Genomic DNA, 26,237 nt, shown 5'->3' with positions numbered 1-26,237 from the left:
GTATTGCGGTCTCCACACAGCAAACATTTCACACAATAATCATTTCACACATTAGAGGCGTTTTCTTATGACCATAACATTGTTATAATAACTGTTAACTATCCTGTACCCACCTACATAAAAGAAGCATGTGTCTGTCATTTTACTTTTTTATCCAATCTGAGGTTCCCCCTTCCTTTGCTTTCTCTCACCTCCCTAACCCATCACCAATGGATTTCAAGTAACCAATTTATACTTCTTCTTTTGATTGCAGTGTATAAAACAAGGTGAAAAGCTGCCATTCTCTAAAGCATTGTATTAATACCTTGAGATTCTGCTGTCTGGCAATTGTCAACAGTTTGGCTCAAATAAACTCACAAAAAATTATTTACAGGTTTGAATGTTTCTTACATTAGTAGGATGGTTTGATATATAGAAATTTTGAATATTTTAAACCAAATCTATCAATGCCTTTATTTTACAATTAACTGCTGGTATTTAATGTAACACATCTTTACTCAAGAGCATGTACACACTCACACACACTCACACACATGCTTTGTATTGTATTTCACTGGTTTTGTGAATTTTTGTTTACCAACCCAATTTATGCAGTCCACATGCTTTCCCCTTATCTGGCAGGCAGTAACTGAAAGAGGAGCCATAGGATTGTCACTGATTAGAAGTGTGTGGTGAGCAAAAGAGGTAACAGATCTCATAAATTTAGAATGATCAGAATTCCATCTTTGTTGGCTGGCCCAGTTTAAGGGGAGAATTGATTAATGATGGCCATGCAAAACAGATTTGTTGTGATGTTAAGAACAGAAGTTCACATTTACCAGGTGTCCACTTGTATGTCACTAGAAAATTACATGCATCATCTCATTTACATCACTCAGTATTACAATGTAGAAAACATTTATGACTCCCGTTAGAGAGGGGAGGTACCTGCAGCTGAGAGAGATTAAAGTGAAAGGGCAGGGCGGGGCGAGGATGAGCTCCCAACTCCGCCCCGTAGGGCGGAGTTATCCCTAGCCCTCAAAACTCCTGGATGGGGAGAAATTCGCTCTCTTCCGCCATGCTGCCGGCATGAGTGGGGGAGCACATGCTAGCATGGTGAAGGCTCTCTTGCTTATTGCATCGGACTTGGCTCCCTGGTGGTCCTTGGGGATCATGAAGTCTGGGCATAACAGATGGGGGCTCGTCCGGGATCCCCGGGACCATTAGGGAAAACCCGATCCGGAGAGTCTGACTGGCCGCGGTAGGTGTGTGCGCGCTCTGGAGGGACCCCTCATGGAATTGGTGCCCGAAAACGCCTGGTGGACGCACCATGAAGGCTACGGGCAGGAGGATCAGAAGACGTTCTGACCTCCCTGGAGGGCCTGAGAGGGACCCTCATATGGGGAGAGGAATGGCGTGAGCCGTTGCCTCACCTGCAAAAAGTGAACCTTTCCCAGGTCTGAGTTTGGTATCTGTGGGCGGCATGGCGCCCCAGGATGGAGCTGGCGAAGTGTGGCCGGCGTGGCGGTGCGGGGCCCCCTGGCGGCGTTGGGTCGGAGGGGGGGCTCCCGCGGGGCTCAGTCTGCGCGTTGGAGCGCGGCTGGGCAGTGGTGGCCTCGCTCGGGGTGCAGGCACCTGGGCTAATTTGCTGGCTGCCTGGGGAAGGGGAGGCGGAGCCGGGAAGCCGCTGGGGCGACCCGCGCTTTCTCCTTGGGGGCTGCCTAAGTAGCGTGGCTGGGGCTGCGGCCAAAGCAGCCTCGCTCCGGGGGCCTGGGCCCTGGTGGCCTGGGCCAGCGTGGAGGCATCTGGTCCCTGGTGACATCCGGTACTGGAGAAGAGCTCAAGGGCGAATCTCTGTGCTCAGTAAAGTGAAAAGGCCAGTTCAAAACGAGTGCGCATAGTTTTGGGCTGTGCTTAAAAACACTTTTCTGGGTACAGAATAAGTTTTAAAAGTGGTGGAGATAAATTAAAACTGGTTTCCCAAGTCATTGTAAGCAGCTCTTGAAATTCCCCGCCATGAGGCGGAAACTAGATGGTAATGGTAACAAGTTTACGTGAATGGTGGTGAATGGCCCTGAATGGCCAGGAGTCTTTAGGTAAAGAATGTGTTCATTTGCATTTGAATGCTGCTCCAGCTTCAGGGAGTGGCAGGTAATTGGTGGTGAAGCAGCCCACAATGGTTAGTCTTCCTTGTCATTGGTATCAGCTAAGCAGAGTCATATAGCTACTTAAGTATGAATTGTGATTGACCTATGATTTTCTGACATTGTCTTAAATCCTAGTAAACTGCCTCTGGTGTGGAGAGGTCTAGGGGAGGCCGGAGAGCGCAAGACTATTAGCTCTCCTACAAAGAGATTATTCAGTGCTTTGTTTGAACTTCAGAAAAAAAATTTTGAGATCTGAAAAAACTGTATGGTTAGATCTGTTGCTGAAACTTTACCCTGAATAAGCAGGATGTATTAGAAATGTAATGTTATTAATCTAAGAAATGCCAAATTTATTTGACTTGCCAGCTTTAAAAGTTCAAAGTATAAGTTGAATTAGGAAAAGTTAATTGCAGTAACTAGATGCCTAGAATATGGCAGGCTAAACTGTATTATATATGTTAAGAATAAGCAGTAATGATCTAAGATCTCAAGGATTGATTTATTCTCATTTGTCAGATGAAAAAGTATGTAATGCTTACACTTAAAAAATTATTTTAAGTCAGTGATGCAGTATTTTTTTTAAGTCAGTTTTTCTAAAGTAATGTTTAATGTAACATATGAAACTTTTATATTTGATTTGTTTTGTTTTGCTTTTCTCATATGCCATTGTTGTTGAATTTGGGCTTGTACCTGCATCTTGTATTTTGTTTAAACTTTGGGAATCATTTTTGTTTTCAGTCATGTGTATCTACTTTATAGGTTTAAGTAGACTTCATCACAAAGGTTTATAATTTATTTAGAATTGTGTTAAAACAATGTGAAAACAATTATTTGTATGATTTAACCCCCTGCGACTGCTTGGACAATTTTCACCGATGTTCTGCAGTGGGGAGTAGAGGGGCTTAGAAATGTAGATAAATCTATATCTGTAGGGAAAATGTGGCATTTTACATTTCAGGTGGCTGTTAGAGGCCTGGGAACAGGTACTGGACCTGCTTCCTCCTCCCTTGCCTTTTCTTTAACATTTGAGGCATGGTTATGTATTTTTGGAAGATAAGATTTTTATAGAAATTATAAAGAGTATGTCCCGACAGGTTAGCTAGGAGAGGCAAGCCTTTTAGTTTCCTGATGGGCATGGGGGCACCCTATTTAGTCTTGAGAGAGCCAATAGGACCCGTACATCAGCCCAGGAAGCCACCGGACAAACTGCCTGTTTTCCTTGGACATCAAGAAGGACTGTGGTCCTCGGAAGGAACACGTACTGGGGGAATGCAGCTGTTGAACTGGTCCAAAGTGGAACAACGGATCTTTGAGGAGCTAAAGAAGGCTCTCATCTCAGCAGCTGCCCTAGCCTTGCTGGACGACGCGGAGCCTTTCCACCTCTACGTGAGTGAGGTAAGAGGCATTGCCAAAGGGGTTCTCACTCAGACTCTAGGTCCCTGGAAGAGACCTGTTGCCTATCTGTCTAAGAGACTGGACCCTGTGGCAGCCACAGCATTGTTGGTGAAGGAGGCAGATAAGTGGACTCTGGACCAGGAGCTAACCTGGATGGGCCAGGCTTTTCTCCTGGACCAGCCCTGTGTCCAGATTCAGAAAACTCTGGCCATCAACCCTGCCAGCCTGCTTCCAGATGATGATGATGGAACCCATTCATGACTGCACAGAGGTAACAGACGACAAGGTACTGTTCACGGATGGGAGCAGTTATGTTCAGGATGGGACCTGATATGCAGGGGCAGTGGTAGTCACCTTGGACCACACCATTTGGGCACAGTTCCAGAACTTTTGGCCTTAATCCAGGCCCTTTGATAGAGACACTGTGCCATCCACAAAGAAAAGAGGGTTACCAACTGCAGCCAGAAGGAATTGGCTGACCAGAAGCAAGCCACTGAAGGACCAGATGGTTGATGGACCCTCCAGATGACAAGACTGTTGGTCCCAGAGGCTCTAGGTCAGAGTTGCCCGGTGACACCAGGTTAAGTGTCACCAAGACTTCTGAACTTCTGTGAGGCAGAGTTGCTAGAAGTACTGTCTGTGCACAGGTAAATGCTAAGCAAGGTAAGGGGATCCCCCCTGGGAATTCAGGTCCCAGGGAACCTCCCCAGGAGAGCATTGGTAGGTGGATTTCAGAGATTAAACCACCAGCATTAAGGTCTAGTTTTTATAGACACTTCAGATTAGGTTGAGGTATACCCCACTATCAGATAACAGCCCTCCCCTTGGTAGCTAAGGTATCTCATAGCTCTAGCCTTAGGACAGGCGAGACTCTTGAAAAGGGGGTTTAACTAAATGTGTCTTAGATTCGGTGAAAATTGGACCAACCCCCTGTCCTTTGCCTTCTTGAGGGCCAGGTGTACCCCTTATTGGGACAAGTTTCCCCTTTTTGGGAGGGGATCATGTATGGTAACCATTTCCTTGCTCAAGTCCTTACAGGCTCTGCAGTTTGCTTGTTCCAGATGCACTGCCAGTGCCCACCGCAGACCCTGTAGCCCCGGAACTCAATGTGGGTAAAGAAATTTGCTGCCCAAGGACTCAAAGGGATGCTGCACTGTTATCCTGAGCACGCCCACTGCTGTTGAAGTAGATGGCACCCAGACCTGACTACATGACTCCCAGCTCCTGCATGGCCTGGATCCTGGCAACTACAGGCCAGGAGGAGAACTGATGCCTGCAGGAGGGGAACTGGACTTCAGTGAGGACAATACTGATGGGAACTGTGGTACTAAGGGTCTTGATAACTGTATTTGTTGTTTATGCTGAAAGGAAGTAGGCTGCTGAGTCAATGATTTGACTAGGCACATTAGACAAGGGAGGAATGAAAGGGCATGGCGGGGCGAGGATGAGCTCCCAACTCCGCCCCGTAGGGCGGAGTTATCCCTAGCCCTCAAAACTCCTGGATGGGGAGAAATTTGCTCTCTTCCGCCATGCTGCCGGCATGAGTGGGGGAGCACATGCTAGCATGGTGAAGGCTCTCTTGCTTATTGCATCGGACTTGGCTCCCTGGTGGTCCTTGGGGATCATGAAGTCTGGGCATAACAAAAGAACTTTGTCAAGGTCAGGCATAGGAAGTTGATGGACCAAAATTCTATTCTAGGAAGTCTCATTCAAGACCCCATTTGATGACTCACTCTTCTGCACTGCACTTTGGGAGAGTTATATATAAATGATCATTGTAAGAAAAGGAACAGATTATTAGTAATACTAATAGCTATAACTTACTGAGATCCTATTATGCACAAAGGCATTTTTAATACTCACAAAGGAGGTAATAGCAGTAACAACATTTTAAGATAAGGTACTTGAGAGTTAACTGTCTCATCAGTGAGAAGCATCTAGGAATCCAGGAATTCATGTCTGTTATAAAGCTATTTAAGTGAAAAAAGTATGACGATTACCAAAGAAAAGATGTTCAATGTCTTCAATTATCTTGGAAGGGTCATATCTTAGAAGAAATTGGTTTATGTCCATAGCTTAAAGTAGAATTAGAACCAGTATGTGATTTAAAAAAAAGATTTACATAAATTTAAATAGGCTAAATGATTACATTTAAAATGAAAATGGCTACCATTTGTCTGAGTGAATCACAGTCATTGGAAGAAGGTCCCCACAAAGGCGGAATCTGAAGGTGATCACTAGCTGATGTTCTAGTTGGGAGTTTTCTAAACATTTATTTGGCCTCTTTCTCCAGCAGACACATCAGCTCCATGGAAGCAGGAAACCATACAGAAATATCAGAATTTCTGCTCCTGGGTCTCTCAGAGGATCCTGAACTACAGCCCTTCCTGTTTGGAGTGTTACTGTCCATGTACCTGGTCACTCTACTTGGGAACCTTCTCATCATCCTGGCCATCAGCTCTGACTCCCGTCTCCACTCCCCCATGTACTTCTTCCTCTCCAACCTATCCTCTATTGACATCTGTTTCACCTCCACCATTATTCCAAAGATGCTGATGAACATCCAGGCACAGAGCAAAGCCATCTCTTACATCGGCTGCTTCACTCAGGTGTATTTTTTTATGATTTTTGCTGGAATGGATGGTTTCCTCCTGACTGTGATGGCCTATGATCGGTATGTGGCCATCTGCCACCCCCTGCACTACCTGGTCATCATGAACCCCTGGCTCTGTGGCTTCCTGGTTCTGTTGTGTTGGTTCATCATTTTCTGGGTCTCCCTCGCTCATATTCTATTGATGAGGCGGTTGTCCTTCTGTGTAGGTACTGAAATTCCACATTTCTTCTGTGAACTGACTCAGATTCTCAAGGTGGCCTGCTCTGACACCCTCATCAATGATATCTTCTTATATGTGACTACTGCTTTACTGGGCGTGCTTCCCTTTAGTGGAATTCTCTTTTCTTACTCTAAGATTGTCTCCTCTTTAATGAGAATGTCCTCTGCAGAGGGAAAATATAAAGCATTTTCCACCTGTGGGTCTCACCTCTCCGTGGTCTCCTTGTACTATGGGACAAGCCTGGGGGTCTACCTCAGTTCTGCTGTGATCCATTCTACCCATTACAACTCAGTTGCCTCAGTAATGTACACCATAGTCACCCCCATGCTGAACCCCTTTATTTACAGCCTGAGGAACAAGGATGTGAAGGGGGCCCTGAGAAAACTCTTTAGCCAAGGAGCCCCTTGTCTGTGATTGGCCTCTCACTTCAGAACTAAGTAAACATTAAAGTTTCCAAAGGCCAATGTCATAGATTTCAATCTGATTCTTTATCTTTCCTGAAACACAAGCTTCGTTTCTATTCTCAAAGATCCTATGATTGCCTTTTCTTTAAATTTAATTTTCAGTTACAGTTTGCATTCAGTATTATTTTGTATTAGTTTCAAGGTCTTCAACAGTTAGGTAATTGTATACTTTACAAAGTGTTTCCCCCCTGGTATTTCCAGTACCTACCCGTTATCACATATGTTTATTGCTATGTTATTGACTATATTCCCCATGCTGTACTTTATATCCCATGAGTATTTTGTACTTTTTAATCCCTTTACCTTTTTCACCTAGTCCTCCAACTCCCTCTCTTCTGGCAAGCACTAATCTGCTCTCTGAGTCTGTTTCTCTTTTGTTGATATTTACTGAGAACCTACAATGTTTTAGGGACTAGGAACATGGTTGTGAAGTAGTCTCTATTGTCATATAGCTTATTCTCCAGTGGAGTAAAAGTAAATAAAGAGGTGAATCAATAAATAGAGTTCAACTGTGAAAGAAGCTATGGAAACAAATAAAGTAATATAAGGCAGGGAATCAAACAGATACCTCTATGAACACTCACTCATGTTTACAGCAGCAATACTGACAATAAATAAAAAGTGTAAACAACCCAGGTACCCATCAATGGGTGAATGGATAAAATTTATGTTCATATGTGGTATGAACATAAATCATAGTTAGCCTTAAAAATGAAGGAAATTCTTACACATATATAATGTAGATGAAAATATGCTAAGTAAAATAGATAGTTCTAAAATGACAAATATTGTATAATTCCACTTATATGAGTTATCAATAGCAGTAACATTCACAGAGAGATAAGAAATAGAGTGGTGATTGGCAGGGACTAGAAGGAGGGAGAAATTGGGGAGATCACGGTTACTGGGTAGAGTTTTAATTGGGAAGATGAAAAAATTCTGGAGATGGATGGTGGTGATGGTCGTACAACAAAGTGAATGTTCTTTTTTTTATTTTTTTATTTTTATTTTTATGTTTTTACCAAGTTCAGAGAGAGAAAGGGAGAGATAGAAACATTGATAGGCTGTCTCCTGCATGCCCTCTACTGGTGATCAAGCCCACAACCCGGGCCATGTGCCCTGACTGGGAATCAAACCAGCAACCTCCTGGTTCATGGGTCAATGCTCAACCACTGAACCACAGTGGCTGGGCTGAATGTTCTTGATGTCAAACCAATAGAACTGTATGCCTAAAAATGGTTAAAATATTTTATGTTATGTATATTTAATCACAATAAAAAAGATGCAATAGAACAAAATAACAGAGCAAGATTGTGAGATTTATTTCAGGTATTTTCAATATCGTTATAAAATAAGACAATGGCTGGGATTTTTTAGACAAAAATTTTAACATTAGTTCTCAAGAATCTATTAACATTTCTAATCCATGATAATATTGGCATTCTGGTCTATAAAATTATTTGTGAGCAGCTGTCTCATGTCCTGCTAGATTTTTAAGAGGTTCCTGTAGACTACCCACTAGATGCCAACTCTGTACTGTTACAACCAGAAACATCTCCAGACATTACCAATTGTCCCACAGGGGCAAACTCAGCCTGATTGAGAACCACTGGAAACAACTGCATGGGTGTCAGAGTTAATGGTGTAGCTTTTACAGTGATGGTAATAAAGGAAAAGCAACATTTTAGGCAGGATAAAATGTCAGTTTAATTTTGAGTTGAGGGGTTTACAGGACCTATTATCTCAGAGGTCAATTATATTGGTCTGGTGTCCATCAGTCTGCATGGGTGGCAGTGTAAATAAAGTAACTGTATAGAATGAGAAGTTGCTGCTTCAGGAATTGGCAGCTGATGCTTGGCTGAATCTTACCCAGGATTCTTCAATTCTCAGTTACAAGGCCTCACTGGATATATGATCTCATTGGAAACTATGCCATCACAATATTAGCCACCACCGTCATTCAACAATTATTTGTATAATTATTCCATCTCTTCTGAATGTTCTGGGGAATTTACACTATCACTTTTACCTTCCTTATCCAGTTTCTCCCCCCCCCCCCCAAGTTTGCATGCAATATTATCATGTCTAATGTCATGGGAATATTCTACATTCACCTATCTTTCAAAGAAAATGAAACATTTTTCTTTGGGTATTGTTCCAAATTTTTGGATATATTGGCTATTAATGAAAAAACCACAGGCCTTAAATGAAGTCACTTGTGTTAAGAACTTGATAGTTAGATTAGTAGCAGTAAATTAATCTGCATGATAAAGGCTCCTAGCTCCTACAGTTCTCTTCTCCTAAAAAAAGATGGCTTGGCTTAAAATATTTCCCCCCCTTTTTTTGCTAATGACTCATTTGCCCCATTTTCCTAATAAAAAACTCCACTTGTACAACCCTTCTGGTTGTTGGATGGGATGCTGGCTGATTCCATTATCACTCAATAAAGCCAATTAGTTCTTCAAATTTACTTGGTGGATTTAAAAATAGGTCTATACTTTCCATTTCCACTCTCTTCAACTCATCTGGCATCTTTCTGCCACCATCACATTTGTTCTCCTTGAGGTCAGCAGTGATACCATGTACCCCAAAAATACTAAGGGATATTTCCAAAATGCTTGGTTTTACAGTAGCAATGTCACTAATGAAATTGTCATTGTAATATCTCTTTCTAGAAATAAGGACCTCTCTCATTCACTTCAATTTCTTTTGCTTCTGATTCTGAGGGGCCAGGGTCCTTGTAACATATAACACATCCCACAGGAAAAAATTCTTAACTTTGAAACCAACAAGAAAAGAATTGAGATGCTTTAAATTACAATGCCAGAGAAATGAGAGAAAAAGATAAAATAGTTAACCTGTTAATAGCTATGGGCCAGCTCTGACAAAAGGCTGCCCACATTCCTGTATGTCTGTTGGAACTTTAGATTAACTCCATATGGCTAGTTCCGCTATTAAACAAAAGAGAGAATAGCCAGGCACCATTGAACCCCAGAATCCTCCACTTATCTATGCATGCACTTTCCAATCGGTTGCCCACAGCCAATCAAGAGGAGCCCACACTTCCTTGCTGATTCTGTGCCTATCCCACAACTGGCCCAGGACTAAAGCAGATTTATCCATTTTAGTATTTTATGTGTTGGCTCCCTCTCTAGATAAAGACTTAATTTTTTTGGTAACTACTTGAGGGTAAGTTGTGTGGACCCTAAGAAAGAAGATACCTACTAAGATGGGCTCCTGGTGGCTTGACTGGGCTTATTTTTTTAAACAGAGCCTAGCAGCCATTTCTATATAGAGTCCTCTCACACAAACCACACTTTAGGAAGAAGCCTACATTAAGCTACCTGCCTCTGCACTGGACTGCATTCCCGCACTGTGTTTCTGCAAGCCAGCCCTCACAGAGTTCCTGGAGTCCTATTTCAACCAATAGGACTGAGGTTTTCCCATGCAATAGGAGCTGTGCAGCCATATTCATTAACATCTCCACTGACCAATCAGAACAGCTCCCTTGTGACCAATTAGGACAATGCTTTTTAGACCAAACTGCAAGGATTTGGAGTCCTCATTTGCCTGAGGGCGGATCAATAAAGGACCAGGGACAGGGACTTCTATGTAAGTCAACTCTCCTCTGCCTCTGGGGGAACGCTTCCCCATTCCCCTGAAGATAGGACTGTTTCCCTTGCTGGAGTTAAAACTGGGAAAGTGTCTGGAATACAGCAGAGAATACCTGCACAGGGGCTGAGTGAGGTAGCAAAGAGCAGGACAGTGCTGCCTAGCCAAAGCAGGACCACCAGCCCCAAGGCCTCTTCATAGCCATGCTGTCCTGCTGCTTCATAACTGAGGTATAACAGTAGTCAGGCATTCCACAGCTGTGCTGTTTTGCAATGGAGTTGTTTTGTACTAAATAAATTTTACTTCTTTGCTATACCACAAACTGGAAATTCCTGTTGGCACAATGGTACCAGCAACCATTGGTTGACCAGGAGATAAGGTTTGTAATGATACAGATTTAATAAACAGAATAAGATTTATCTATCAGATAAATCTATTATACCTGATAATTACAGAATATACATTGTTCTTAACCATACTTGAAGGATTCATAAAACCTGGCCACATAAGAGATTGAGAGTGAAATTCGTTGTAATAGAATCTTCCTACAAGAGTGGTTTAGTCCAGTTTGAAGCTTATTTTTTTTTCATGTTACATGAAGTCCAGAAATAAGCAACCCAGGGTTGGTACAGCTAAATACTATTTTATGTCCTTGCTGTATAATCAGTAGCCTATGACTGCCATCCTTTTGGGTTATTTCCTAAAAAAGGAGAGATAAGATAAATGGAAAATAGTAACGAGAAAATGCCAGATGAGATGCTCCCATTTCTATAGGTTTCTTTAAAACCAGGAGCAGCTCTCACTCTTTCTCATTGGCTAGGACTGTGAGCTCATGGGCACTCATAGCTGCAAGGAAATATAGATGATTCCTTAACAAACTGTCCACACCGCCAACTTGAACACAATTGTAGGCCTGTTACTTTAGGGAAGGAAGAAAGCAATGAATATGGGACAGCAACTTGTTCTATCTGACACATTAGGCAACAAAGCAAATCTCGAACAATTTTCTATCTGAATATGTGTCATTTAGAATCTATATCATGAAGACCATATATTGAGTGCACAATGTAATTAAATTAGAAATCTATAACTAAAAGATAATTAAAATACGCAGAGTTTTCACATTAAAACACATTTCTAAATCTAAGAATCTTGTATATATCCAAGACATCTTGATGAGAATTGTAACTAAATTACAATGAAAATATTCCCAAAACTTTTGTGATGTAAATCAAGGGAAATTTAGAATGCTACATTACATTTAATACTCGATTAATGAGTTGTCAAAGGATGAAACATTCACTAAGACAATCACAGAACTGTATCACTTACAAGATTGCTCCCTGTATAAGGTAAGTTGAGAGTTGTGCCTAAAGGCTTTCACCATTGGTCACAATGAGATTTCTTTCCAGTGTGAGTTCTAGAGCGAGGAATGAGGTGTGAAGGACCACTTAAGTTAGCCTGTAGTCATTTAATTCTTAAAGTTTTGCCCAGTATGTATTCGCTTATGCATTATAAGGTTAGTGCTGGTGCTGAAAGCTTTTCCACAATGAATACATTTATAGGGCTTTTCTCCTGTGTGAGTTCTCACATGTACCCGCAGGCAAGAGGAATTCCTAAAGGCTTTCCCACATTCTTTACATTTATAGGTTTTCTCTCCAGTGTGCATTCTCTTGTGCACAATAAGAGCCACATTGATCACACTCATAAGGTTTCTCTCCAGTGTGAGAGCACTGATGTTTCTTAAGGGATGACTGATCAATAAAGGCTTTCCCACAGTCGCTGCATTCATAGGGCTTCTCTCCAGTGTGGGTTCTCATATGCTTTTGGAGGGAGGAAGGAACAGTGAAAGCCTTGCCACATTCCTTATAGTCATAGGGTTTCTCTCCAGTGTGAATTCTTTTGTGCACATTAAGATGAGAGCTCTGGCTGAAGAATTTTCCACAATGATTGCATTCATAGGGCTTCTCTCCAGTGTGTGATCTCACATGTTTCTTAAGGGAAGAGTGAAAAATGAATATTTTCCTACAATCACTACATTCATAAGGTTTCTCTGCAGTGTGAAGTCTCACACATTTCTGAAGGGACAGGGGCCAGTAAAAACCTTCCTATGTTTACCACATTTGGAGATTCCCTCCTCAGTACACAAGTTTTTGTGCACACTAAGGGAAGGTCTTTGTCCATAGTCACTGCATTTGCAGAGTTTCTTTCCAATAGGTTTTTGCACATGTACTGAAAAGGAAGAGTGTAAGCTAAAGGACAGAAGACATTTATTACATTCAGAAGATTTCTCTCCTGTGAACGATTTTGAGTGTTCCCTATAGGATGACTCCAGATTGAAAACTCTGCAACAGTCAATAAGTTCAGAAATGTTGTCTTCAGAGTGAGTACTCATTTGATTCCTAAGAGTTAAGAAATGGTTAAAATCTTTCCTGTATTCTTTGTATTTGTAGCATTTATTTCCCTTGCAATATCTTGAACAAATAAGGTGACAGTTCTTTCTGAAGAATTTTCCACAGTGACCAAATTCCAAAGGTTTCTCACCAGGGTGAGTTGGTGCCTGTTGAATAAGGAATAAGAGGTGACCTAAAGCTTTCTTACTTTCATTACACTTATGAGAATTTGTTTCCATGTGGATTCTGCCACATATAATAAGTACATTGTTATGAATGACATTTTTACCAATTCTATGGCATATGTATAATTTTTGCCCTAGTAATTCCTTCAATTTGAATGAGCTGAATGCTTCCTAAGGCTGACTTTACTCATTCCAATCAAAGGGCATCCTAAATACAGAGTTTCTGTAATTGTAAGGAATAAATGAATTATGTATTAAATACTTAAAAACAAATCACATTTAAGTAAATGTTTATTCTTTGGTATTCTCTTTGAAGTTGCTTACTGTGAGGCAGGAAGTGTGAGGTAGGACTTGAGACTTCTCAAATTCTGTGAGATTCATAAAGTCTTTGCTGCGACAGTTCTCTGTCACGTGCTTCAACTGTCTCTCCTTGTATGGGTGCTGCTGCTGTTTTAATTTGCTGAAATTCACGGACTTCTCATAACATAAAAAGCCATCCCTAGTAAGTCTTACCATTTTTATGCCATTAGAAGTTTTTCCCCCAGGAACATTCTACATAGGAATTGCATGTTTTGATTTAAGTTGAGTAGCCCAGCCTGAAACTGAAGGAGGAAAATTTTTATATGTATTGGGAGAAAAAGTAGGGATGAAAGAAAAAGAAGGTATGTACTCAATGGATTTGTTTTCAAATAATAATACTAAATATAAAAAGAAAAATGTTAAAGAGAAGATGAAACCAGAGTAACTGACAGGAACAAGCAATAGAAATGGGAGGTATTTTACTTAGAAAGGATTCTGGAGGTTTGAGACAAGAAGAGAGTGTATTACCTGGAAATCAAAGTAGGGAGAACTGAACAGAAATTATTCAAGGAAATGTGAAAGTGAAAGAGGAATTAAGCCTGGTCGGCATGGTTCAATGGTTGAGTATGGACCTATGAACCAGGAGGTTAAGATTCTCAGGGCATATGCCTGTGTTGTAGGCTCAATCCCCAGTGTGGGGTGTGCAGAAGGCAGCTGATCTATGATTCTTTCTCATCATCATTAGTTCCTATCTCTCTCTCCCTTTCCCTTCCTCTCTAAAATAAATCTAAAAAGTATTTTTTTTAAGAACGAGGAATTAAAAGTCTTTCTTTGAGACCAAATCAGAACAGGAATGAGTAGAAACATGTTGAAAGAAGGGAAGCCTACAAAATGGCCTCTGCGTCCTTTTCCAACATTGACATTCCCAAATGAACCACCCCTCCCAGTTTTATGGCTGCTCCACACAATGACTCCCCTCTGCTTGGGGCTCACCTGAACAGGCCCCTTGGAGAATTCTTCTCTTCCCTGGCCTCAGTTATTCCTGCTCCACCTCAGTGATCAGACTGTATTTGCAGAGATGATACCCGGCTAGTGGAAAAGACGTGATTTTGGGGCACTGTGAAGGAGGCAAGAAATATTTCCATAAAACTGATTCCAATACTCTGGTCTGAAGTGGCAAGTGCAACTTTAGGGTCAGCAAAAGAGATCAGAGATCTTTCACAGGGCCCCAAAACAAACACCACATTCCATGTCCCTCATGGGACTGACCCTTGAAATCCAAGGCCAAGATCAGATATACAATGCAAATTACCTAAATCTTTTAATGACAGAGAAAATGAAGCCATGAGACTGCCCCATAAGGGCAGGAACCACCCATTTGGGGCTTGCCACATATTGTTATTCTTTTCTTATTTTAAAAAATATTTTTCTTATTGAGTTTTAGAAGGAGGAAGAGGGAGGGAGAGAGAGAGAAACATCAATGTGAAAGCAAAGCATCCATCAGCTTCTTCCTACCGGGAATCAAAGCTAAAACCCACGAATCAAACTGGCAACCTTTGGTACATGAGAGGACACTCAAGCAACTGAGCCACACTTGCGAGGGCTTGTTATTCTTTTCACAGATCCTGGAACACGATACATGATAAACTATTTGCTGCATAAAGAGATGAATAAATGAGGGCAACCTTACCCACAGAGGCCAGGTTCCTAAAGTTCTCCATCATCACATCTCTGTAAAGGATTTTCTGATCAGAGTTCAGTAGTGCCCACTCCTCCTGGGAGAAGTCCACTGTCACTTCCAAGTCCTGAAACATCACACACATTCTGCCTTAGCCAACCATTCTTCATCCACTGAACCAGAATGGTGAGAGGCTTCCAGAACTGGGGAAGGATTCTCAGTGCATAGGAAGCTCAGGCATACTTTAAAAGCCTCTCATTGTCTTCCCCAGAACTCAGTTCTTGGAGCTCTCCTATCTCACTCTCACTCCCTGGACCATTTCATTCAAGCTCATGGTTTGATCAGCTTTTCTAACACACAGTTGATTTGATATTTCCACACTTAAATTCTGAAGACTATTCCCAACTTATTCAAGATCTAGTACAGATTGAGTGTACAAAAGGATGAGAAAACATATTTGGAAAATGAACAAATGTTTCCTGTAGTGAAAAATCTCTCTTTTCCTTCATAGCACCCCACAGTATATAAAACATACTCAACCTGGAGGACTATCTGGAGAAAAATTAACAAATATTGTAGTAATAGAAGCCTTTCCTAAGGCATTTGCTCTCCCATTCTAAGAAGCCCAGAGAACTGGGGAAGCCTGAGGCCAGCCAGTAGGACTGGGAACTGTGGGTCATGGGCAAGAGGTGTGTCCTTTGGGAACAGCAATGTTTTTTTGTTTATTTGGTGGTGGTTTTTTGGTTGTTTTTTTTTTTGTGTGTGTGTGTGTGTGTGTGTGTGTGTGTGTATGTTTGTATGTGTGTTTTGAAAGAGTATAATTTCCCACATACCTGTGACCATGATGTCAGCAATCCTGCACCCATTCTTTCTTTTCTGTTTCCCTCCTCACCTGGCAGAGATCTGAGCAAGCAGAACTAGAGAAAAAAAAAAAAGAAGCCATGAGAGTCTAGGCCTGCTAGATACACAGTCAACTGTTATAGACCTGCAACTTTCTCACACTAGCTTCAGAGTAACCACACACTCAGGCAGATACACATACACACAGTTTGCTCTTAAGATTTTTATCTCCCTATTCAAGAACAATTAGGAATTGGGAATATAGTAGATATTTATTATTTATTTATTTTTAAAAAACTTTTTCCTAATCTGAACCACAAAAAAATGCCTAGAGTTAGTAACAACTCAAGAGCAACAAGCCCCTACTGTCAAAATACTTCTAAATGCCATTTGACTATGAAAGAAACCAGGACTCATTTGGGAAGTAGCTGAGTCCAGTGTAAAACAGGAGATGTTCACGATGATCCTGGAACATCTTATACCAGAAATCAAGGAGCCTCTCAAAGACTGATGGGATTACCCCATTTCCCTTTTGCAATTAATAAAGATCTTATTAACTAGGAGATAATTTAAGACTCCATAAATAAGCTGAAGAACATTATAAATGAAGGATTGAGCTGACACAAGAATCAGCTGATAAATCTTAACATCACAAAAGAAGCACTTGAATATCATGTGAATTCTGACATGATGCAACAAGAAACAGCAATAACCATAGAATATTTTTGCCCCCAAAACACACAATCTGACAAATCCTTTAACCTAATTGACAGTTTATGAAAAAGGGGAAGAGGAGAAATCCAGGGAATGTTAAATAACATCTGAGGAAACAATTAGACAACCCATTTTGGGGTAGAAAGAGGACAGGAGAACTGTTACTGATAAAGACACATAAGCACTCACTGAAATGTGTGTACTTTAAATCTTGATTCCAACAGCACCAATTGTAAAAACACATTTTGAGACATTTGGAGTGAACTGAACACAAAGGGTACATGATATTTGTAATGAGAAAGGTAGCCCCTGACATCCAGTTATGCTCAGTATGAAGGATTTAACAACAGCAACAGCAGACAAGGTCACTCTGTAATCATGTGTGAGCACAGACAAAACATAAACATTATCCAGGCCTCAAAAAGGATCTTGCCTTGGCCAATTTTGCTCAGTATTTAGAGTGTTGCCTTGGGGACCAAATGGGTTCCATTTCTCATTAAGGGCACATACCTGGCTTATGGGTTCAAATCCTGGCCATGGTGGGGGGTGAAAGCACGAGGCAACCAATCAATGTGTCTCTTTTATGTATGTTTCTCCCTCCCTCTCTCCCTCTCTCTCTCTCTCTCTCTCTCTCTCTCTCTCTCTCTCTCTCTCTCTCTCTCTCTCTCTCTCTCTCTCTCTCTCTCCTACTTCCTCCTTCCCTTCCATTCTACCTGGAAACCAATGGGAAAAAATAATCTCAGGGTGCATGTGGGAGGCAACCAATTGATGTGTCTCTCACATTGATGTTTCTTTCTCTCTCCCCATCTTTCCCTCCCTTCCTTCTACTCTGTCTGAAAATTAGTAGGAAAAAAAAAAATCCTTGGGTGAGAATTAAAAAAAATTCTTGGGGTACACTGGTTGAAAATTGCTGCTCTCTCTATATAAACTGAATAGCCCTAAAATAATTTAAAAAGTGAACTAGATGGTGATGGTTGTGAATATAATTAATGACATTGAATTGTATGTTTTAAAATGGTTATACTGGCAAATTTTATGTTTTCTGATGGTCTTAGGAGATCCTGCTAGCAGTTCTCAACCTGTGGGTACTGACCCACAGGTTGAGAACCTCTACTGAAGAGCCTAAGACCATTGGAAAACACAGATATTTACATTACGATTCTTTTACACTAGCAAAATTATAGTTATGAATTAGCAACAAAAATAATTTTATGGCTGGGGGTCACCACAAAAATGCAGGAGGAACTGTATTAAAGGGTGGCAGCATTAGAAAGGTTGAGAACCACTGCACTAGAAGGAAACATGTCTACCTAAGTAGGAAGAAGTAATTGTTTTAATAAAGGAATACATTTCCTATTTACCTGAGAATAATGTGTCAGACATCCAGTGATAATCTTTCCCCCCTCGGACTTCTCTTCATGAAGACAGAAAAAGTCTGAAAAAAGATAATCTGGAGAAGAAATGAAATCTGAAAACTTAGGCTGCCCCCTGATTGATGTTTCTCTCTCATTAATGTTTCTATCTTCTTTCCCTCTCCCTTTCCCTCTCTCTTAAAAAAAAAAAAATCAGTAAAAATATAAAAACAAACAAACAAACTTAGGCTGCATAGTTTCAATACTCTCATAAGTCTGGAAGCACCATTTCACATTAATTCTAAATGGATGGAACCACACATACACATTTGGATGGACTGATAGACAGACACATACACATACACATACAGCTCCCATAAAATGCCCAAGCAGCCCATCTCATCTGAAATCAGAAATGCAGTTTTGGATTTAATAAATAAGAGGAAGAATTTAATAATCCCATTTTACAGAAAAAGAAATTAAAATCCAGGGAGGTAGAGTTGTTTGCCAATAATGATAAAACTCATCAATTAAGCAGAATCTCTCTTATAAAAGTACTAGAGGCCTAGTGCATGACATTCGTGCACTGGAGGGGAGGGTCCCTCAGCCCGCTAGCACCCTTTCACAATCTGGGACCCAGAAGGGCATGTCCATCTGCAGGCTTAGGCATGCCCTTAGCGTTGCTGCAGAGGCAGAAGAGGCTCTTGCTATCACTGCTGGCTTCTGGCTGAGCAGAGCTCTCCCTGTGGGAGTGCACTGACCATCTGCATAGAGCATGTGCCCCCTGCTGGTCTGTGCATGGCATAGTGACTGGTCATTCTGCCGTAACAGTCGCTTAGGCTTTTATAATAATATATAGATATAGACACACCCATCCTTCTCAAATCCCAGAATTTAGGCATTCTTATCTGCTTAATCCCCTACTCCTAGAAAGTCTAGAACACATGTGTCAAACACAAGGCCTGCAGGCCAAATCCGTCCCGCCAGGCCTTGCAATGTGGCCTGCACCACACTGTCATCACTGCACTCCGCTGCATTTCCATCACAATGACAGTTTATGACTGTTCAGTAAACCATTCGGCCTGTGATTTAGGCTGGATTTTAGATTTTGGCCCCTTCTCTGATTGAGTTCGACACCCCTAGTCTAGAAGCAGGACTGCTTAGACCCTGCACAAGACAAGTGTTCATGGCCTAGAGTAAGATCTCTGAAAGGAACATCGCAAGTACTTACCATAAGGAGAAAGATCAATGGATAGCATCCTGTGAGTCTGACAGAGGAACTTCTTGTTCCCAAAGTCTCTTCAAGAGAGTATGTTTCAAACCCAATTCCTCTTGACTGCGTAGAAATGGGAAGTCTTGCCTTATACCTTCAATCTTTAGGCAGCAGGCATTACTCATCTGTCATCAAGCAGAGAATGAAATTATATAAATGTGAAAGCCATTAAAAACTCCATAGTATACATCTGAATATAAATAATTGCCATTTACAGAGTACCCAATGTTTGCCAGAAACATTTGATAACTCATCTGATGACCCCCATTGAATAGTTGAGGCAATCTTATTCAGACAGTAGTAATTAGCCCAAGATGGCTCATTAGGAAGTGGTGAACTATGGTTTGAATACATATTACTCTGTCATAAGAATCTGAGGCTCTGGACAATTGTATAATTTTGAATTCTGAGTGGCTAAAGTCAGTCATGCAGGTGCTGCATGCCTACATTATAGACCCCATTAAAAACCTAAACACCTGCCGAAACCTGTTTGGCTCAGTGGATGAGTGTCGGCCTGTGGACTGGAAGGTCCCAGGTTTGATTCCGGTCAAGGGCATGTATCTTGATTGTGGGCACATCCCTAGTAGGGAGTGTGCAGGAGGCAGTTGATCGATGTTTCTAACTCTCCATCCCTCTCTCTTCTTCTCTGTAAAAAATCAATAAAATATATCACAAAACAACAACAACAACAAAAAACCCTAAATACCGGAGATTAGGTGCTACAGACTAAATGTTAAACGTGTGTGTCTCAACCCTCCTTCCCAATTCATATACTGAAATCTAATCTCCAGTATGATGACATTTTGAGGTGGGATCTTTGAGGTCATGATTAGTGGAATAACTGCCCTTATAAAAGAGACCCCAGAGAGCTCCCTTGTCCTTTCTGCCATCTGATAACACTATAAGAAGACAGCCATCTATTAACCACAAAGTTAACCACTAATCGCTGATGCCTTGATCTTGGTTTTCCCAGCCTCTAGAATGCTGAGAAATTTATTGTTTTAAGTCAGCCAATCTACCACATTTTTGTTATAGCAGTCCAATTGACCAGACGTACATCAGGTGAGATTCCTTGAATGGCAATTATTGACTATAATATAGTATATAATAAAGAGATAATATGCAAAAAAAAGAGGTAATATGCAAATTGACCTTCACTCCATTGCACAAGATGGCCACCCCCATGTGATCAAAGATGGCCACCACAGATGGCTGGCAGGGGAGGGCAGCTAGGAGTGACTGGGTTGGCAGGGGAGGGCAATTGGAGATGACAAGGCCTGCAGGGGAGGGCAGTTAGGGATACCAGGCCTGCAGGGGAGGGCAATTTGGGTTGACTGGGCTAGCAGGGGAAGGCAGTTGGGGGTTACTGGGCCAGCAGGGGAGGGCAGTTGGGGGCAATCAGGCTGGTGGGGGAGCAGTTAGGCATCGATCTGGCTGGCAGGGAGTGGTTATGGGGTGATCAGGCTGGGAGGCAGGCAGGCAGTTGGGAGCCAGCAGTCCCAGATTACAAGAGGAATGTCTGACTGCCGGGGGAGGCCCGATCCCACAGGGATCCCCAAATGGAGAGGGTGCAGGCTGGGCTGAAGGATAACAACCCTCCCCTCCCCTGCAGTGCATAAAAGGGCCTCTAGTAGTAAATGAAAGAAAAGTCTTAGAATATAATGTGATACTGCAAAAGAAAAATGTATAGAAGGGAGGGTTGGAAGGAAAGCTCCTATTCATAGAAGAATGCCAGCTAAAGAATGAAGAAGGAATTTGAAAACAAAGAAACAAACAAACAAACAAAAAAACCCACATTTGTATCCCCTAATATAATTTGGGGTAGATAATAGATCAACCGAAGGACTTGTATACATGCATATAAGTAAAACCAATGGACATAAAACTCTAGGGAGGGAGGGTATATATGAGAGGGAGGAGGGCAAAAAAAAAAAAAAAATCAATAAAATATATTTAAAAAAAAGATTAAAGAAATAAACCACACACACAAACCCACTAAAAACGCGTTAAGGCAAAAATCAACAACGGATGCTAAAACCATTGGAAAGGCTTTGGGGAACAAAGTATCACCATGGATTACTACAGAGAAAAATGTGGCTTAGCATCTCTGATAAACAGCGGGACAACTTAAATTTAAATGTCTCCCAATGTGATGAAGTACACATCACGTAGGAAACTTTCAAGTCTCTAAACCTGTGCAGTAATTGATAGCCATAGGCTACCAGTCAGTGGTCAGCAAATTCATTAGTCAACAGAGCCAAATATCAACAGTACAATGATTGAAATTTCTTTTGAGAGCCAATTTTTTTTTTAAATATGTTTTATTGATTTCTCACAGAGAGGAAGAGGGTCAGAGAGTTAGAAACATCAATGAGAGAGAATCATCGATCAGCTGCCTCCTGCACACCCCTACTGGGGATGTGCCCGCAACCGAGGTACATGCCCTTGCCCGGAAACGAACCCAGGACCTTTCAGTCCCCAGGCCGATGCTCTATCCACTGAGCCAAACCGGTTTCGGCGAGAGCCAAATTTTTTAAACTTAAACTTCTTCTCACATCACTTCTTCAAAATAGACTCGCCCAGGCTGTGGTATTTTGTGGAAGAGCCACACTCAAGGGGCCAAAGAGCCGCATGTGGCTCGTGAGCCGCAGTTTGCCAACCATGGGGCGAGGTAATGCAACTGAGGAACTGAATTTTTAACTTTATTCACTTTTAATTCAGTTTAGAAATAAAATTCAGTTATTAAAAAACTTTTTAATATGTCTGAAACAATCTGAGTTTGTAAATCTACCTTTTTCAACAGTAAATTTTATAAAATATAAATACAGATTAAGAATTTCCAATGAAAATTTAGCAACCATATGAGACGTGCTTTAAATGTAAAATAAACGCTAGATTTCAATCAGTTGGTAGAAAAGAAGTGTAAAAGTTCTTAAAAGCTCTATTAGCCGTGCTGGTTAAGTATCTACCCACCAACCAAGAGGTCACCAACCAAGAGGTCACCAGTTTGATTCCTATTCAGGGCGCATGCCTGGGTTTTGGGCTTGATACCCAGGAGGGGGTGTGCAAGAAGACAGCCCATCGAGGTTTCTCTCTCATGGATGTTTCTATCTCTCTATCCCTCTCCCTTCCTCTCTCTTTCTAAAATCAATAAAAACATATTTAAAAATAAATAAATACAAGTTCTATTAATAATTTTATATTGACTATATTAGTTATTAATTTTACTAATAATTTTCTATTGATAACTGGGTATGCTGGGTTAAATAAATTATTGAAAATAAAGTCTCCTGTCTTTTTAATTTTTCTAATTTGGCTTTAAATTTTTTAAAAAATTACATTTATACCTTGCACTGTATTTGTATTACAGAATACTACTCTAGATCCAACATGTACTTCACAAGAATTCCAAAAGGCAGACAAGTTAAAAATCACAGGAAAACAGGACTGTATCAGAACGCAAACATCTTACAATACAGGGGATGGCAAAAATAGGTTTATAATTTCAGTAGGAAAAGGACATGAATGTGATGATTATTACAATAGCTTTATTAACTCAAAAGTGTGCCACCGACAACTGTAAACCTACTTTTAACTACCCCGGAATAACTCTTCTGGAATCTTCAACAATCAACATTAAATTTTAAGAAACGCAGGGAAATGTTTTGGGCGTAATTAAGACATAGAAAAACAAAATGCAATGTGTGAATCTTGTTTGGATGGATGCTAGCTCAAAAAAACCTGACCGCTTTTATAGATACTTCTGGGAAATGGGAGAAATTTGATTTTTCATGGTGGACAAAGGAGTTTTGTTCTGTTTTAAAAGGAGACAACCCTGGCCGGTTTGGCTCAGTGGATAGAGCATCGATCTGTGGACTGAAGTGTCCCAGGCTGATTCTGGTCAAGGGTATGTACCTTGGTGGCGGGCACATCCCTGGTAGGGGGTGTGCAGGAGGCAGCTGATTGATGTTCCTCTCTCATGATGTTTCTAACTTTTTCCCTCTCCCTTCCTCTCGGTTAAAAAAAATCAATAAAATATATTTTGAAAAATAAAAGGAGACAGCCCTCGTTCTTTAAGGGGTTACGTGAAAGTCTGCAATTTACCACTAACTGGCTCATCATCACCAGTATCTACATCAAGAATGACAGGTGAGACAAATCTCAACAACTCGTCAATCTAGATCAGGGGTTCATCCGAAGCTACACGCAGATTTCCTTCAGGTAAGAGTTTCTAAATGAGAACAGCCCGCCCGTCCAAACTCATAGACCTCAACTTTTGCAAACAGCCCAAGTGGGCGCGCACCATCTATTGCCCCGCAAACTGCGGCTTAAGCCACACGCGTCTCTTTCGCCCCTTGCGTGTGGCTCTTCCACAAAATACCACAGCCTGGGCGAGTCTATTTTGAAGAAGTGGCGCTAGAAGTTTAAGTTTAAAACATTTGGCTCTCAAAAGAAATTTCAATCATTGTACTGTTGATATTTGGCTCTGTTGACTGAGTTTGCCGACCACTGACTGCTAGCCTATGGCTATCAATTACTGCGCAGGTTTAGAGAATTGAAAGTTTCCTAGGTGATGTGTACTTCATCACATTGGGAGACATTTAAATGCAAGTTGTCCCGCTGTTTATCAGTGATGCTAAGCCACATTTTTCTCGGAGGCGTCGGGGATTCGCGGGGCTCCGAGAGGAGCGAGCGGATTTGGGATGGGAGGCTGCGCCCGCTGGTCCTCTGTGGCCAATGCGCATTTATAGTCTTCCATTCACCCTCCAGCCCCGTAAGGTCCCTCTTCCCACTGGGATGCAACTTACCAAACCGCAATCACGGACACCCACCGTCGGAACAGCTCCCCGGAGGGCGCCCCGGGACCCGGCGGAGGGAGGGCCAGGCTGCTGGGGACGGGGCACCCTGAGGCCCGGGTCAGGGATGCGAAAGGCGAAGATGCTTTTTCCTTCGGAGGATAGCGCACACTTGGAGGCTTTTGTGAAGGGGAGGAGGCCGACCCGCCCGCCCAAAGCTGCTGCGGTGACCCCGCAGGCTGAGCTCCTCCGACGGGGAATCGCCCTGGAGCGTTCTCTCCTCCCGCGACCCGGCGCGAGGGGCGGGGTCAGAGCGCGCGGGGCCAGCCCCCTGTGACCCCGCCTACCCTCACCTCCGACACCCGCCAGCGCAGTTAAGAGGGCAGTCGCTTCGTGTGCGCGTGCGCACAGGCAAACGTGCACACGCAAACGTGCACACGCACGCTCGCTCGGTCTCTGCGACCGACGTAAGGGGCGGAGCCTCAGAGGTTTGGACTGACGCGCTGGATGAGGTGCTGGAGAGCTAGGCGTTTGACCTGGAAGGTGCGGCTGTGGTTTATTTTCTTCCCTAGCCCATGCCTCTTACACGTCTTACACGCAAAGAACAATTCTTTTGTAGACTAAAAAGTAACATGACTAGATGTTTCATCACTAAAAATGTATTAGGGGTGGAGGGAGAAGAAACGATTGCAACTCCGTGCATGCAGACATGGCAAGTCATGTGGCCTGCATACGAGGAGGCAGGGGTATTTATTGAAGGAAGGGAAGGGAAGGGAAGGGGAAGTTAGAACCGTAGAACTTTACTATATAAATAAACAGTTCTTTCTGTAGGGTCCTCCCAATGACAGTGCGAGAACTTCCATAACCCTAGCTCTTCCCATGGACCCGCCCGATTATGTTCCCTTAAAGTTCCATTTTGTCTTTATCAATTTCACATTTTGCTGCGTACTTAAATGCATCTTCCCCTTCTTGGCACCGTTGTTGCTAAACTTTCCCCATGGAGATGATGGATACAATCACTACATAACTGCATAACCTGTTAATAAATTCACTGTTGGTGATTCAGCTTTTCAATGTAGCTTTTTAAAACATTTGTCTTTATTGTTGATAGTATTACAGATGTCCCCTTTGTTTTCACCATTGACCCCCTCCATCTGGCACCTGCCCTCCCAGGTTTTCACCATACTGTTGTCTGTATCCATGGGCTATGCATATATACATATGTTTCTTGGTTAATCCCTTCCCCCTTCTACCATCACCACCTCCCCAGATTGGCCTTCTGAAATTCCTCAGTCTGTTTCATGGTTCATATCTCTGGATCTATTTTGTTCACCAGTTTATTTTGTTCATTAGATTCCACTATGAGTGAGATCATGTGATACTTATCTTTCTCTGACTAGCTTATTTCGCCTAGCATAATACAATGTAGTTGTTAGGGCTGATCAAAGATAATTCAATCGACACCACATTTTCCCCTCACCCCCAGAACTGACCTTTAGGCCACTTCACAAGAATACTCCACTCGCTTAGACCATAGTCCACTTGTTAAGACCATTATCTCTCCCCTGCGGACTTTCCCAGAATCTGGACCTGCACAGAGAATTCTCCGCCCAGAAGAGGCCTGCCCAGAACCCTTTAAAAACCTCTGACTCCCCATCTTTGGTTGCTGGTGCCATTTTGGGGCTCAGGCCATCTGGTATCCAGATGACATAATAAATTTATACTCCCTTACCACTTTGGCCTCTTGTGTTCCTCCTTTGATAACCCTAACAGTAGTTTAGCTTCCTCTTTATGATTCCCCTTATCTGGGAAGGGAGCTAAAAAAAGCTAAAAAAAAAAAAAAAAGTTAAGGTGACGAGGAACAAGCACTACAGTATCTCAGTCTGGGGTTTCAGATACTGTGTTAGAGGTGAAGAGGTGACCCTAAATTTAAATCTGAGATGTGAGGCTGAGGCTACTGTCCAGAAGCAAGAGGGAGATTCTTTAGCTACTGGATTTTGAGAGCAACTGGAATGCCACCAGGTCTCTGATTTTCATTATGTTCCAGTTAAAAGTATGAGAGCTTATCCATTTAGAGGTAAAAAGCTAGAACAGCATCAGGGTTGGGGGCCACAGGAAATGTGGGCACACACTACAGTTTACAGACCGTAAGTTTTTTACAAAACAATATCCACTCCATTTTTTTAAAAAAGAGGACAGGAGTGTTGCAGAGGCTGGCCCATTCTAATGAGAGGACTGGCTAGGTGGAAGGGAGGTCTCATGGATCGGTGTAGGC

The 26,237-nt window shown here is 42.1% G+C and overlaps 2 protein-coding genes across 2 annotated transcripts; one reads left to right on the top strand and one right to left on the bottom strand.

Moving 5' to 3' along the window:
- The first annotated feature begins 5,821 nt into the window (after window positions 1–5,821).
- LOC118731241 (olfactory receptor 7D4-like) lies at window positions 5,822–6,902 on the top strand. The gene has a single exon (XM_036459664.2). The coding sequence runs from the start codon at window positions 5,831–5,833 to the stop codon at window positions 6,767–6,769; it is 939 nt and encodes a 312-aa protein (XP_036315557.1). The 5' UTR covers window positions 5,822–5,830; the 3' UTR covers window positions 6,770–6,902.
- Window positions 6,903–8,875: 1,973 nt separating this feature from the next.
- On the bottom strand, window positions 8,876–24,320 carry ZNF177 (zinc finger protein 177). The gene is given in 10 exon segments (XM_045589189.1): window positions 8,876–12,119; window positions 12,121–12,526; window positions 12,529–12,991; window positions 13,523–13,605; window positions 14,303–14,398; window positions 15,000–15,114; window positions 15,821–15,904; window positions 17,903–17,991; window positions 19,125–19,291; window positions 23,975–24,320. Coding segments are annotated over 9 exon segments (1,581 nt in total). The 5' UTR covers window positions 19,153–19,291; window positions 23,975–24,320; the 3' UTR covers window positions 8,876–11,902.
- Window positions 24,321–26,237: the final 1,917 nt, after the last annotated feature.

Source organism: Pipistrellus kuhlii, unplaced genomic scaffold, assembly GCF_014108245.1.
Source record: "Pipistrellus kuhlii isolate mPipKuh1 unplaced genomic scaffold, mPipKuh1.p scaffold_m20_p_30, whole genome shotgun sequence".
Lineage (NCBI taxonomy): Eukaryota > Metazoa > Chordata > Mammalia > Chiroptera > Vespertilionidae > Pipistrellus > Pipistrellus kuhlii.
This window is presented reverse-complemented; position numbering and strand designations above follow the sequence as displayed.